General features: G+C 34.7%; 1 protein-coding gene across 1 annotated transcript; it reads right to left on the bottom strand.

Moving 5' to 3' along the window:
* Positions 1-6,973: 6,973 nt before the first annotated feature.
* On the bottom strand, positions 6,974-13,721 carry LOC140150808 (pancreas transcription factor 1 subunit alpha-like). Its single transcript, XM_072172937.1, has 2 exons — positions 13,167-13,721; positions 6,974-9,899 (listed from the first exon to the last, which is right to left on the bottom strand). The coding sequence occupies exons 1-2, from the start codon at positions 13,618-13,620 to the stop codon at positions 9,673-9,675; spliced, it is 681 nt and encodes a 226-aa protein (XP_072029038.1). The 5' UTR covers positions 13,621-13,721; the 3' UTR covers positions 6,974-9,672.
* Between the last annotated feature and the right edge of the window lie 3,463 nt (positions 13,722-17,184).

The following is a 17,184-nucleotide window of genomic DNA, read 5'->3' as shown; positions in this document are numbered from 1 at the left end:
TACATTAAAACAAAGCAAACAAAAAATTACGTTAAAATCAATTACATTAAAACAAAGTAAACAAAAAAAAATGGTAAAAAACTTAATTATTTTACTTTAAAATTTCAAACTTTATGTTAGATGCACACATGTATTTAAGTCGTTATCATGATTATAGGAATTAATCAAATCTGAAAAATGTCAACTCTATGTGGGTTATACTGTGCACTAAAAGATGCCCAGAAAGATACGCAAAAGTGCTGCAAAGTGCGCGCAGTAAATTATGTTATTAAGATACTGAACAAATTAAAGGGGTATTTGGTGATTCAAACATTCCTTTTTTATGGTATATTTCAGTTGATGTTTATTCCCAAAATTTCATCTGATTCCGATTTTGCTTTTACGAGTTTAAATTATGCATGATATGTATATAATTTCGGTCTGTTAAGGAATCGGTTAGCAACGTTTGCATAGGGACCTGAGAGCACATCAGACACACCAAATTGCAAGTGGATCACGAAATGCCCTTAAATACAATAATGACATAATACTAGTGCAAGGTGTCCAGAAAAGACAAAAACTACAGTGAAATGTGCGCGGTCAATTGTAACGAAGATACTAAACAAATGAAGATAATTTGCGCAGCTTTATTTTCTGTTAAATTCATCTAACACGAATTGTTGTACTTGGAAACCGAGACGATTATTTATTGTAATAAGAATACTTATCAAGTTAATTTCCAGCGATTTTTGGGTGTTAAATTCATCACCATAGGTATTGTTTTACTATAGAATCAGAACAAAAACAAACTGGGGCTGTGGCTGGTAGGATGTATAAAGGTAATAATATAATTTTACCAACTTACAAGTGCATTGATCCATCACGTATTGTTTTACTCGATTACATAGCTCATATTGTAATTCGCCACTTATGGTAAAAAGGAGTCATAAACGCACTTTATGTGACTACTTAGAAACAAGACTTATTTGCAGTAACTATGGAACAAAGACTTATAACTAGATTCAATAACTATGTATACACGATGGCTCAATGCCCGGCAAAAATTGGTTCAATTTAATGGTTCTTTGACATCTTAGTCATTAGGTTGGTCAAAACGATGCTTTCGAATCCAGTTTTAGACTAGTTTTGTCAGATCCGAATTAAAGACACATTATCGGATGATGCAAAACGCTTTAATTTTGCTCCAATTTTGATGTGGAATTTGATATATGTCTATAGATTCGAATGGGGTTGCACTGTAGCACACGTGGGCATTATGAAAATGCACACTGAACTTGAATCATTCTAGACCAAAAGGAGAATTGTGTGAATGGACCCTGTTTAAATAGCCTTAAGTGTTGCAGTTGACACCATCATAATAGAGTTGTTTCCACGTGGACTGGAATCGGCAGAAAAAGAATCCGTATTTATACCCCAATCAAAGAATGAACGACGGGGGCATGCAGTGAAGTAACAAATGATATGAAGAAATCGTCAAAAGGATAATAATTTTTAGAGTAATAAAAGTAAATTAGATATAATATTGAACTGTTGAATATTTCATAAAGCATACCGGGAGTTCTCCTCAAGAATCGTGTATATCAAATGAGTTTGGCGGTGGTGCTTTTTTTATTTTAATTTATTGTTATTTTGGCGGAACTCCTCTGCCTTTCCAGATACTCATCATGTTGGGTGTTTAAAATGAACAAGATAATTGCATTAGGTTGGAACACTTATTGTGTTTTGTTTTATAAATATCTCTTTAATGTCATCAGTAAAATATCAACTTTACCTTTTGCTCAGTTCGTCGCATTAAACATTGTTTTAATATTAGGCCGAATAAAAATAAAAACATGTTTCTCGTCCGGTTTTTCGAAAAAAGGAGGAGGAGTGGCCTTTTATTATATTTTTTTAGTCGATAGATAGGTGCAAATATCCATTTGGCCCTGTATTTAGCGTATACAACAATGCCTGAAAAAAAGGAGGAGGCCTTTTTTTATTTTATTATTCTGGTAGGCAGGCCCCCTCAGATAATGTCACAGAACCTTTCAAAAGTGTTTATTGTATATTAGCAAGGCTATAGAAAGCATGTCAACTTTCTAGACATCTTTTTCCAAAAATTATAACTGAATTTATAAAAAATAAAAATAAAATTGAAGCGGCCTCAAAAAAGGAAGGGGACGTGAAAAAGGTTTATTCCCAACATTTTAGTTGATTCCGACTTTGCTTTGGCGTGTATTACATGATATGTGTATCACATAATATATAATGCATATAGGCCACTGTGTGTAATTTCGTTCTGTTAAGGGGTCGCATAGCGACGTTTGCATTTTTTGTTCGATCTTATTGAATAACACATTGTTTCTTAATATATAGGCCTACTATGTTTTTATGTAAGCGCTGATCTCCTAAAATACTAATTCCCAGTCTCCCCCCTATAAAAATTCAGGGTCATACAAATTGTGTATATTATGTGTTGAATAGGAAATATCGGTACTTACTTTACCATGCATACCCAGAGATTTGTGTGAAACAGCCTCTGGGTTAACAAGTTTTGTATCAAATTGATGATCATTAATACTTTTTACGCGCGGAATACATTATGTAGCTATATGGCCTTAAGCAAAATTGTACAAAACCCCATTCGAAGCCAATCGGAATTTTACGGTAATTATAATTTGAATGGAATGAATGATTGAATAGTTTTTACTCTATTTGAGTATTAAATATATGGTTATAATATATTAGCAACTATTGTTATTATCAATGTCAAGAATGTCGGCTATCATGATAACATAAATGCCATATAGAGATGAGTATGTGGGTATAAATGTTCTAAACAATTAGTGCTATATTTGGGATCGGTCATATACTTCACACTTGTAGCGTAGTCAGGATTTGAGTGTGAGGGGCAAAGCCAAATGTTGTCCCATTTTTAGTCATTTTAAGGACACTTTACTCTTTACCGTCTCCATTTTATCCCCGAAAATCCCCCCACCCGGCTCCTCTTGGCTACGGCCCTGTACTAAGGCCAAGTCCGAGTCTGAGCCGCGCCGAGTCAGTTTGTATCTGAGTTCGAACCAAAATCCGAGGTGCAAGTCCGAGTCCCATGCTCATTTATGACACGCGTCCGTATTAAGGGGGTACTACACCCCTCGATAAATTTTTGTCTATTTTTGCATTTTTCTCAAAAACTAATAACACAGTGGTAACAAAAGTTACGTATATTATAGGGGCAAGGAATCCAATTACTACACTGGAATTTCAGTGACCCAAGACAAGTGGTTTGTTATTTATGATAAGAAAAGAGGTACCGCTAGAATGTACCTCATTTTCTATCATATAAACTGAACCGCTTGTCTTTAGTCACTGAAATTTCAGTGTAGTAATCGGATTCCTTGCCCCAATAATATACATAACTTTTGTTATCAGTGTGTTATTATTTTTTGAGAAAAATGCAAAAATAGTCACGAATTTACCACAGGGGTGTAGTACCCCCTAAAGGGAGCGCGATTTTGTTAATGAAAGAATGTCAATGTGGAAAAAGGATAAAATTGATGTGGATTGTGGGAACTTATTGAGTTTACAGTGATAACGAGTCCATACTACCTTCACGAAGTTCATGACATTAAAAGATTACGCCGATAACAAAGGTTTGCGGTGAAAATGAAAAGAATCAGTCCTTGTAGATATAACTCTCATTATTGTGAGGACACACTAACGTTGCTACCGAACTGTGGGTCCTGATTGATAATGACGTAAATTAATTATTGCAACTTTGGTGTACCGGGCCAGGGGGGGCAATTTTCCAAATCGTCCCGCTGACAGGCCCGAAATATTTTTTGCCGACTAAAATTGGGATGACCCATATTTTGCCACTAAGAATCACTCAAGAATCTAAAAAGTAAGGGGTATAAAGGCACCAAATTTGTTCACAACATTATCTCTTTTAGTTAGTAATTATATAACTACTTATGACAATATTGCTATTGTATTATCATAGGCAATACCACGCTATGCTAAAATAGGTCAAAATTACAATCATTACAGTTACAACTTTTCGGTCGGTACATCACTGTATTGCACCGAACCTGAACTTCAAAGTGAAGTGGTCATTGGTCTAGTGTGAAAAGAAATATAATATACTTAAATGAAGAAAAAAATATTTAAAAGACTTTGCAGTATGTACGAGCATCGAGTTATGTGTAATTGATCAGTGCACTCCACAGTAATGTTGTCTTTCCTGCCACTGGGTACACACGCAAAACATGCGCCATTAATGTTGAGGTAAATTTAAACTGGTCACACAACTTAATGCGCCATTAATGATTGAGTCTTATTAATATCATACGTATACCTATACACCAACACGACCACGCAGCTATACGTAAATAAATGATTGAATGAATGAATGAATGAATGAATGAATGAATGAATGAATGAATGAATGAATGAATGAATGAATGAATGAATGAATGAATAAATAAATAAATAAATAAATAAATAAATAAATAAATAAATAAATAAATAAATAAATAAATAAATAAATAAATAAATAAATAAATAAATACATAAATAAATAAATAAATAAATAAATAAACAAATAAATAAATAAATAAATAAATAAATAAATAAATAAATAAATAAATAAATAAATAAATAAATAAATAAATAAATAATAAATGCCCAAAAGAAAGAACGAATAAAGGAACAAAGGACAGAAAGAAAGAAAGAAAGAAAGAAAGAAAGAAAGAAAGAAAGAAAGAAAGAAAGAAAGAAAGAAAGAAAGATAGATTCAGGCCATGCTTTTTTTCCTTTAGACATAAAACAACACGAATGAAGGAACAAAGGAGCGAATGAATGAATAAGAAAGAAAGAAAGAAAGAAAGAAAGAAAGAGAGTAAGAATACCAAATTAATGGTTTAATACCTGAACGTTGTTTCACAAAGCGCGCACGTGCGACCTTAAATTACCTCATTTTGTACAAATTATGGATGTAAAACAACAAAACAAACAAATATATGATATATAGGATGTGACTCTGTAAGTGAATGCACCGAATACCTGAGTATACGTCTCACAAAGAGCGCACGTGCAGGCAATTGTATAGGGCGATATATTTGTTTTACCTTCAATGCATTTTAGATTGATTATAGGGCGTAAAATTGAATCAATTAACTCGCTATTCGCCCCAACCAGACGATGGCATTTTAAGCACAATTATTGTTGCAAAATTCGAAAATTGTACACAAAGGTTTTATTATAATTAATTGGAAAAAAATATCCTCTAAAGTCTAGAAAAAAGGAAAATAATTATTAGTTTTGGTATTTGATAAAAACAAATGTGTTGTTATTTGGGAAACAACGAAAAGAGCAAAGGAACAGGTCTACCCAATATGGTTCGATAAATGTTAACACTCTATGTAGCCTAACCAATTTCATGCTATTAATCATGTTAATGTCAAGTGTTGATGTGGCCAAAATTGTACACGTTGAAAAATCACTTGGTATTCAAAATTAATAGGAAAACGCATTCAATGTATTAAACTTTCTAAATAGGTTCAAACTTCTTTGTATGCAGGTATTAACGCTTTGAAGAGAATTTCAAAATTGCTTCATTATTTGCATTAAGTATACGCCTTCGGTGCCTGTATAAAATGCGAAGATATGCTAATTAGTTGTAATTACGAGACAACAGCGGTAACGGATCGATAGTGCTTAATCAATTATTAATAATATGATAGAGTGACTGTATAGATGATGTCATGCATACAATATTTCGAGCTAGGCACTATTTGACAGCTTTTGTAAAATGTTAAACAATCGCTGTTTTGGTGCAAATTTACGGGACCGTATAAGATATACGGTATAGCATGCCGAGAAGTAGGATATTGGAGATCGTGTTCATGCAAATTTGGACAGAGTTTTGCATTAATACCGGTATTGATATATTTCGGATACACCAAGGAAGGCTTAATTAATTACATGAAAGAATTTTCGATATTTTGTACTTAGTTGCGCACTTGATATTGTCCCGCATGACCCGCAATATCGGCATTTGTTGTATTTTTATATAGCCTTTTAAACTTTTGCATGCATTAACAATTCAGTGTTTTATCATGTATACATGGACAGTCGAATTCACTATGAATGTAATAATGTACTTCCCCAGTGTAATGTTAAATGACTATGAAGCAATAATGCGAAATCATATGGCCCAATATGACTGAGCATGCACTTTCCGGGGTCAAAGTCAATGACAAGCTCCATAAGTTTATGGTCCAAATGATATCTAAAAGTTGTAGGACCAATCTCTGAATAGTACGGTTAGTCTTGTAGAATAATACTTACACTTTGCAACTTTGTTTTGTTTGCAGAATCCATATCAATACCCACATAAAACGTATTCGAAATACTGGGTTTGTAAAGGGTATAAAGGGAATGAAACGTATTAATTATCCGTTAAAAATATGTTTGAAAACTTAATGCAAAATATTTTAACTTAATATTATTTAAGTGTTGACAAAATAACTTGCTAATAAATGCTTGCCAATAGATATTTTAAAATAACATTTTGACAACAATTTGTTTATTCTAGATATTCGAAGTATATCGATTGATTTAATTGATACAAAATTTAGGTCATATTGCAGGACTGAGTCGTCTATGACTTATACCCCTTAAGAACATTTTTGTGTTTGATGGGTAGGCCTATGCAGCAATACTGTATACACATAAAGCTATCTACTGAAGATAGCACACTACGCACATACGATACGCATTCAATTATGTAATACATACCACGCGTGCAACAGGTTAGAAGAATAATCATATAGAATGCAAGTCGAATTATTTTATTATTCTATGGATAGAGAAATATATCATTATCAAAATTATAGTTTTTTTTATAAAGCACTAAAATCAGGTGGTCGGAAGAAGGAAAAGGGAAGAAAGAAATTTAACAAGTCTAATAATCACAACAGTTGATGACAGGTTTGATATTCAAGATTTGCATTTTTATTATTCCATACACAACAGGTACAGAGTATTATAAACAATAATATTTTGATTTTAAAAGTTACAAATTGCTAGCGACAAGCGTTTACTTCTTAATTTGCCAAGGTATGTTAAAGATTAACCGTTTATAGCTAGCGAATGAACTATAAATCTCAAAGCTGCGTGAATTCACACCTAGTCGCTAACCAATGAAATAGCTTGTTCATTCCAAACTAAATTAAACGATCAATCATATTGGGCCGATCTAATCGCAACCGAAGTAGTATTCTTTGTGAGATATTGCGATCTTCCAACGACTGAACTTTTAAACATCTGTAATGCCCATAATCCCAAAAAATTGCGTGATTCAGAAGTTTCCTCTTGGAGGAAAGAGCACACTTAATAATAATAAAATCTCTTCTAATCAGATAATATATTAAATTTGTCTACATCAGCACACATTTTGTGGTATTCTCATATAATTTATGATATATTTCATTACATATGTTAATTTAATGATTTTGATTTTAAAACTGGTATCTGATATCGTATATATAGCGCTTTTTTAAAAGTCCCTATTAAAATTAATATCTCAAATCCAAAATTTCTAAAACTGAATATCTGAAAATTCAAAGAATTAATATCTGAAAAATTCGCCAGTAATAAACATCCCATATAACTGGTCTAAGGAATATTATATCCTTTGTAATTTTATTTTAATGTTATATTATTAGTAAAAGTTTTTTTATTATTTCCCCGTCACCATTATATATTATATTGCCATTCTTTCTTTATGTGAGGCTAACATTACAACCACAACAATTAACAATTGGCTATTCCATGCAGTTCACACAATCCCCTTTGGAAGTCACGACCTTAATCTCACACAGACAAGGGGTGAAGATTTTAAATTAAGTCATATCACCTATTCAGGTAACTTCATTTGAAATTCACACTCCCTGTGCTGGAGATTAAGTTCATGCCTTCCATAGGGGGTGTATGGATTCCAACTGGAATAGCCCAAAAACACTGTCAAAACACTTGGTAAATTCACCCAACCTCATTACATAATCACATAATTCACCCGTAACCTCGCAAGTTGGGTATGATTATTGTTACCCAATTTGTGTAAAATTCTGTCCAACTTGGATTTCTTTATAATAACTTTTGTATGGTTCTTTATCTTGACATTGTTTGTTCTTTTTACCAAATGTTTTGACAGTGTATACAGAATCAAAGACTATACAATATAGACCTGAATCCAGGAAGCTCTGATTTGGATAATTATATGTACAATATAAATTTATATTACATAATATAGACACTATATATAAATTTTGAGACATCAATGTCGAATAGGCACAATTACGGTAAACATGGTAAACAAAGTCATGAAACTTAACAAGTATAGAAGCATGATAACATTGCAAAAGACTTTTTTTTAACATGACTTGACTTCCTTTTTTGTGGAACAGGGTGTACCAAAAGTCACCACTCCGCCAGGTACACGAGTTTTGGGTCACCATAAATATAAAAGAACATCCGTTAGCTGATAGTCATTTCGAGCTGTGACAATTATTGTTAAAATTATATAAAAGTATATTTATTTATTAAGCAAACTATAAATGATAAGTAAGGAGCAAATGTTACTATTATTATGATAAAAATACTGAAGGGCTGTACTCATGGCTTGAAGTGCAAGATCCATGCTTGAAGTGCGCAGTATAGTTTTAATAATTTATTTCAGCAGCAAGTGCAACATGCAATTTTCCTTTATTCATGCATGACTACTGTTAACATTCAGGCAAAGTTAAAAAACAATTTTTATGTTATAGTTTTATCCTGTTTGTACATACATTCACACTTCAAACCAGCCTTCGATATAGCCGCATGCATTAGTATCAGTGGCGTAGCCAAGGGGTGCAGGGGACAGAGTGCCCTCCAGGAATTTTTCAGGCACAAAATGGGGACGGTAAAGAGCAAAATGTCCTTAAAATGACCAAAAATGGGACAAAAAATGACAAATGGGGACAAAAATCTGGCTTTGCCTCCTAAACATGCTAAATGGAGACGAACATTTGGCTTTGCCCCATCACACCAAAATCCTGGCTTCGCCACTGATCACAGAATGGTCGACTGCAGATCCGTCGAATAACGCTTTTTCAATGGGAAATGAACGTTGCTGCTTGGATGATGTCACGATGAAGTTAGCATTTATTCCGTATTGAAAAGCGTGTTCCGACGGATCTGCACTCGACCGGCCTCTCAGAATTAATAATCGTGCCAAGTTAACTTTATTGAATGTGCCGTCGTCGTATAAACATGTCTCCTATTATTGCCATTGCCCTCTGGCTACGAGGTTATTGCAGTCAGCCTCGTTTCATCTGTCTTATACAAACTTCAGTGTGAAGACCGTAGACCACTCTCAACTGTGAATTGAGTTCCCGCGGTACGAAAATGCCGGAATCTAATGTTAAGGATGCGTTCTCTTGCAGTATCTTCATAGAAAAACAATAATTTGTTTCTTCAGTTCAGTTGTTATAGTTTGATCGAGTTGAAGTCCAAATAAAAAAACAAAATACAAAATTGGGACGAAACGACATGCAGCGAAATCGCAAATATTGAGTTCTTAAATGGGAGTTGCCATTCACACGATGAAGTTGAAAGCTTACGGTTTAAAGTTTATTGTGAATTTTATCACAAAAGTTCAAAGTTCGAGGTTGTATTTACTAGAGATTCAAGTTCGTTAGAGTTGATGTCGTGTTGTTGTTGAAATTTACTTTCTCTTGGATCTTCAGGAGTCCAGATTTTTGCCGTCATGACATTGTTGTGGCCAATAGTGCGTTTCTTTTCACTTTCCCAAGATAACGAGTGACCAGCGAGGGGTGGTAGACCGTATTCTGTTTCAGCAGGCGTAGGTGAACCTAGATAAAGAAAGAAAACACATACAATCATCACAGTTAGTTTTGTTTGCAAGGAGAACTTGTGAAACAGAAATGGGCAAAACTGGTATACTCCATGATTGCTCCAATCTCGAGAAGAGGATAGATGGCGCTCTAACCATCAGAGGAGGGACCACATATGCCGGGATTATGTCTGTACAGTCTTCTATGTCTCAGTGTCGTCTGTCGTCTGTCGTGCGTGTGTCGTGCATGTCACACTGTATAGCTTCCTTGATTTATAAATTGATATTTAACTATATCTTAGGGCAATGGGAACGGGGTCATTGGGGTGCGTCCTCGAAGTTATGCTTATTCAAACTCGTTATAAGGTGCTCTTTCCGCTACCAGATAAACCATTTATTAAAAACCTTGCAATATCATCTCTGTTTCGCGGTTTACGTTTTGGGATGAAAAGGTACATTTCCATATTTCTATTTCTATAAAATTACTATCATTTTGGATAAATTGTCGTTTGTTTTCTTAACAATACCAAAAATGTAAACGATCATGAGAAAATAATCCCTCTGATGTCAAAGCCTTTTTCCTACAATATTATGATTTGATGTAAAATCAATGGAATTGTATTTTCTGATGTCACCAAGTCCAGTACCCCCATAACAAGCCTAATCCCTCTCATTAACACTTTCTCAAGTTATTTCAAGAGCCGTATTCTGGTCGTGATGTAGTAAACATCATTTTGGGAACAGAATGATGAAAAGAGTCACAACTAATCCCCGCTCAATATTGATACTTATTGATGGCTCAACAGAGTATCTTATGGTTAAGTTTTTCTTCAAATCATCTTCTCAGCATCATATAGATTCTGTCAAACCAGGTTTTTATGATAGATAATATAACGGAACAAGGGTGGGATCTCCTAATCAGCTTACCCACATCAAACTGAATATAAACGAGTTTTATAGACGAGAAATCATCCAAGTACATATGATTTTGAGTCATTATAGATCGTTGTTCGGCTTACTTTGGCCCACTAAGTTTTCATTTAAACATTAATGTACATAATACACTATAATGAAAAACACATAATTTGATATAAGGACAAAACACTTTTTCTAAAAAATTATCAAATACGTACACAATCAAGCAATCAGGGCTATACTAATTTATTGTGTGTTTTTGAACTCAATTTTCGAACGCAAAGAACCATAGCAAATTAATTTGATCGTTAAAATGATTATCCTTTGAATCAGTGATACGAAGTGTCAGGTGCGCACTGTCAAAGCATGTTCTATTTAAACACAACAGAAATATAATTATCTCATTAGAATCGTATTAAATTTATCCTAAATCAACAATTGTCTGTCTTTGCATGCCTATGATTTTTCAGCGCTGATAATCCGGAACAGCAGGCCTATATTTACTAGAGAAAGCGAGTCTTTATATTCCTAACAACCCATTTAAATTTCCTCAGTTGTGTCAGTCCATGACTTGATTTCTGTCGTTTCACAGAAACAAAAATGTAAATGACGTTGGCCATCTCTTTGTAGAAAATGGTCAGAAGTGATAGCTCGCACGTGCCAGTTAATTGTTCTGCTATTACACGCACCAACAGGTAACTGTATATTTGTCTTGAATTATTTCCATAAATTTTTGATGCGATAGCGACAAATTATTAGTCCTCTGACCCATACAGAAAATCGGGTTGGATCAAGCGCGACAAAAGTCGTGTCGAGATCAGGATGTAATTGACCGGTACATTATTATGTCATTGTTAAATTAGAAAAGTTATAATGAATCGGTTGTGTCGTTGGCTAATTTGCTATACAGGTGTTGGTGTGAGGGAATTATATGCATCAAAAGTGAGAATTTTATGTACTATTTCTGTACTTTTGGGACCATAACATCTACTTACACAACACGAGTCTTAAGAGTCGCGCATGTTTATTCCTAGGGCAGCACATGATAACAAAGAGGAGAAGAAGGAAACCAAGATGTACATCTCAACAACTACAGCAAAGACACGCTGCTAATATGAGGGAACGTAAACGAATGCAAAGTATAAACGATGCATTTGAAGGACTGAGAGATCATATTCCAACATTGCCGTACGAGAAGAGCTAGGCTTTCGAAATATAATGCATATCGCGGATTTTCATTTCAAAATATTAATCCTTTTTCTAATTTCGTAGTATATGACTCCGTAAATGTTATACCAAACAACACCAGCAATGGTTGGAGTTGACGTTGAACAAGTTTTAATGGTGTTTCGTAATAACAATGCAATAAACAAGACACACCAAGATCATCTTGTCTATGTATTAATGATAGAATACAAGTGTCCAAAATGCGAACATGGCATTTGATTGTCAACTACAGATTAAGCATATCGAATGTTGAATATGGAACCCCCAGGACGAAGATACTTAATTTTTTTGTCCGAATATTGTGAAGACAATTAAACTGAACCACTATAACATTGCATTTTTGGATTATATTAATAAAACATGGTGACTTAACTTAAGTGTTAGACGGCAATTGAGAGCTTTTTTGTAAACGGTATTAATTCCTACGATTTTATTTAACCTGTATTTCCCTTCAGGTATGAGGTGATGTTGAAGCATAAGGATTTCCAACCCAAATCAATAAAGTAATATGCATTTTGATAATGGCTTGAATAAAAAGACTAGTCAATGAAATTACGAGTCCCTATTGTCAGTTCTATTGTAATATTACAATAAAATAATTGATGTGAATATAAAAGAGATGTATTCGGCATACACATGATTTGATAAGTCAGAAACGAAAAAGAACACGTTTGTTCATACTACCAGAGAAGATCTAACATCTAAACTTGCCGAAAATAATGATCATGATTGTTGTTTTGTCATAATGATGAGAGAAAGAATCTTGGTGGATCGGGCATGGCATCAATTAACAGAGTTTTGTTTTACTCTCTATAGTCCACTATAGATGTAGGGATGATGTTGTTGAATATGTTTTTTGCAAGCAAAATTTGACATAGCCTAGACATGACAGAGCAAACCGAACCAACACATATTTCGTTCGTGCCTACAGCGCGTTTTAAACATCTTTTGGAGCTTTTTGTGTTCTTATTTTAGCCGGAGAAGAGTTTTATACTAGACGAGATGTGTAATAGATAGGTATCAAATTGTTTAAAAAAATCATCTGAAGTTTAAGACAGTTCTGACTAAAACCGCAACTATTGTACAGGTGCAGTTTGACGAAGACCAAAACGTTCGTCTCCAGAAACAAATTCATAGCACTCACCTCTGTGACAAATGATGACTTTCTTCACATTTTCCTGATGAGACGCTGCCAACGGATCATCAATATTGTCTTCAGTCGTAACCATTTCTTGTAGAAAATGAATGTATCCGATAGCTAGTCTCAGAGTGTCTACTTTCGAAAGCCTCTTCTCGTACGGCAATGTTGGAATATGTTCTCTCAGTCCTTCAAAGGCATCGTTTATACTTTGCATTCGTTTACGTTCCCTCATATTAGCAGCGTGTCTTTGCTGTAGTTGTTGAGATATACATCTTGGTTTTCTTCTTCTCCTCTTTGCTATCATGTGCCCTCCCATCATGTCATGTTCAGGTTTTCTACCACTACCATAAGGAAGCGTTAATTGTTCTAAAGCTGCTCTCTCCAAATTGGTATACATTGGTGGTCGATTTTCACCAAAAGAGATGTTATCCATGTTTATCATTGCACTGGTCAACATTATTGCTTTTTTATATTAATTAATACTTGATGAACACACTAATTAAAAACTACGTGCACTACCTATAAGCTTAGCTACACTCATACTTTTGGCGAGCAATTACACTTACGCACTTGTTATATCGTACGTGCCAACCCCGCCCACAAAACCATGATACACAAGCCGCCACTCATTGCACTGCAATTGCGCAGAAACTTCATATCTCAGTTCAGTGACCACGCCCTGGTAGTGGTATATGGAACCACTTTGCGTTATGCATATCTCCGGTGGGTAATGGGTAATAGTAATTCAGTTTTACACCACCAAGTTTACTTTATGTATAGTATCTATACGGGATAATTAAAAGATCAAACTTTGATGTGCTACATCTTTATTGTATATACTTTTTATCTGTAAAATAAAACAAAGTATAATGACTGCCACGCGACCCAGACGATCTCTTTGTTTTAAGGTATATCACGTTATCTTTGTAATTCATTGTACATACATATGGAAAAAAATGTCCATCCGAGATAAGTGAATCGCATAACAAATATTTATCATTAAGGTGAGCAGGGGCCATAGTTTTCTAGTTTCCTCCATTTAACTAAAAAACTGCAAGCTACTTCTTAATATTAATACATTGATATGATATAGCAATGAGTTAAGGCAGCCAATAATCGCATTTATATTTCCATTGGTTTTGTTGTTTCCAGTTGAGACCAATAATACATCAAAACGAACGTTTTGGGTGTTTTCCTCCCACCCTCCCAAGATAAATCATACACATGACACCCATTATATGTCAAACCTATACGGATCTCCTTCATATAACCCATACCACCCCTCTTGTTTGTCAGCTTTATTTGGCAAACTATTTGAGTGCAAGCACCACTAGGTAATGCTCACGTCCGAACCACCTTAAGAGGTTTGAATTTATTAATGTACGATGCTAACTTAATCATATTGATCAAAGAGTTTATCTTTAGTAAACGTCATATTATCATTTCTCAATTAGGCTACTGCAAGTATCTACTTGCATGTATTTCACCCTTTAGACTTTTAAAACTATTTAAACATCATCATATCATGATTATACGCGACCAGGGTTTCAATTTGTCATAATTGTATGAAATGTAAAACATTAACATTAATTATTTCGAGGACTGTTGTCTATTGATATGAAATGTTTACGTGTTGTTTTCAGCTTAAATGTAAAAAACACACACACACACACAAAAAAAAAAACACGGCCTGAATACTTTTAGGTCCGATTTTTCGAAGCATGGCTAGGGATCAGGCTTCCCCTACCAATGTGCATCCATGTTATCTATTTTCTTTCTAGTTGATGTATGATGTGAAATTGCAAACACTAATTGAGCTTAATTAGTCCTTCCTTCCTTCCTTTTTCCATCCATCCATCCATCCATCCATCCATCCATCCATCCTTCCTTCCTTCCTTCCTTCCTTCCTTCCTTCCTTCCTTCCATTCCTTCCTTCCTTCCTTCCTTCCATCCATCCATCCATCCATCCATCCATCCATCCATCCATCCATCCATCCATCCATCCATCCTTCCTTCCTTCCTTCCTTCCTTCCTTCCTTCCTTCCTTCCTTCCTTCCTTCCTTTCTTCCTTCCTTCCTTCCTTCCTTCCTTCCTTCCTTCCTTCCTTCCTTCCATCCATCCATCCATCCATCCATCCATCCATCCATCCATCCATCCATCCATCCATCCATCCATCCATCCATCCTTCCTTCCTTCCTTCCTTCCTTCCTTCCTTCCTTCCTTCCTTCCTTCCTTCCTTCCTTCCTTCCTTCTATACCTTCCTTCCTTCCTTCTTTCTTTCCTTCCTTCCTTCCTTCCTTCCTTCCTTCATTCATTCATTCATTCATTCATTCATTCAACAATTCATTCATTCAACAATTCATTCATTCAACAATCATCACGTTGCTGTTCACTCATCATAACAGCGTATGTTTTGCGCGGATAACCAGCGGCAGGAAAGACAACTTTATTATATAACACCCTGGTGCAACAATGATGGTATACCCATCAGCTAGCGACTAGTAAATGAACAAGACATGTTATCATATCATCAAACTTGTATAGACTTATTTCAACATTTGATGCCACCTTACATCCACCCAGTGATGTATAACGTAAGTACACTTGAGGGTGCACAATAGTAATAAATTTCCCTATACTTTGTGTACAAAATGGCCTCTATTCAAATGGCTCTACCTACCTTACGAAGCGACTCAATTTTTCAAAGTGATGTTTTCCTGACTGACAAACAAGCAAGTAAACAAACTAAATTAAATATATTGGTGACCATTGAATTTTCGAGCTACCGGACCACGAATGCAATACACTTTTTTCACCCAATTTTCAAAATAGAAGCACTTGTGATTTTACCTAGAAGCAGCCGGTTTGAGAAATACATGAACAATCTGAATAAAAGTCCAGAATCTTTTCCAATCTTGGCAGATGCTTAGATTCAAGCCTACATTTATTACCTGGCACAAATTTTTACCAAAATCGGCACAATTTTTTTGGTTTTTAATGTTGATTTATAGGTGGGTAACTTTTACCAAAATGTAAAAACACCGCAGATCAGGACGGAATCCCACAAGAGACATTATTTGGTGATGTGAAATCTTCAGGTGGCTGTAAAATTGCACTTGGATGTAATGTTTGTCAATAATTGCTAGAAACGGTTACTATTGCACATTATGGAAGTTAGTTTTATGCTGATACATATTATTTCATCTTTAAACAAAATCTTTTTGCATTTATTCTCAGCAAAACCCATGCTATGCATAGAGTGTCACTCGCAACATGCCTGAAACGCCGTTGTTCATTTTAATGTAAAAGTACTTCAGATTCATTTATTTTAGGTTCGGCTCTCATCTCACTCTTGTGATAAGTTTCTTGATCAACCATATATAGGCAGAGAGGCCGTGGTGCGTTCTGACAACGAACTATTGCAGTTGAAATCCATACATTCCGTATGGAAGACATGACCTTAATCTTCCACACAGGGAGTGTGAATTTCAAATGGATAACCTGAATGGGTGACTCCATTTGAAATTCACACTGTGTGGGAGAAACAATTCACGTCTACCATAGGGGCATGTGTATAGATTTAAACTGCAATAGCCCAATGATGCCGTGTGCATGGACCTGTTAATTGCAATCCAGTGGACCATAGCTATCTACAGTAGATAGCAACTTTGATAGCAGCGATACATGCAGCGCCGCCACGCGTAAAATGTAGACATTCTATTCAATTTAATAAAAGCATGTTTAATTGCATAGTTTTCTGAAACTTTGTCAAAACTATTTTGCCAAAACTAATGTTGCTTTTGGACACATGCTGGATGTTAAACATAATTTAAAATAGTTAATGGTTATCATAAAGATCAATATCTTCATTTATTCCGTGTGGATATGATAGCACCGTTCCTAAAACAGACTTGCATTCTCATGATTATTTATGCATGTATACGAACAGTATATATCATTCAAAAAAAAAAAATGTGTCTTATATGTTTAAATAACATTTATTTGGCAACTAAATATATTG

This window comes from Amphiura filiformis, chromosome 4 (assembly GCF_039555335.1).
Source record: "Amphiura filiformis chromosome 4, Afil_fr2py, whole genome shotgun sequence".
Lineage (NCBI taxonomy): Eukaryota > Metazoa > Echinodermata > Ophiuroidea > Amphilepidida > Amphiuridae > Amphiura > Amphiura filiformis.
Note: the sequence above shows the minus strand (reverse complement) of the source record. Positions and strands in the feature narration are given on the sequence as shown.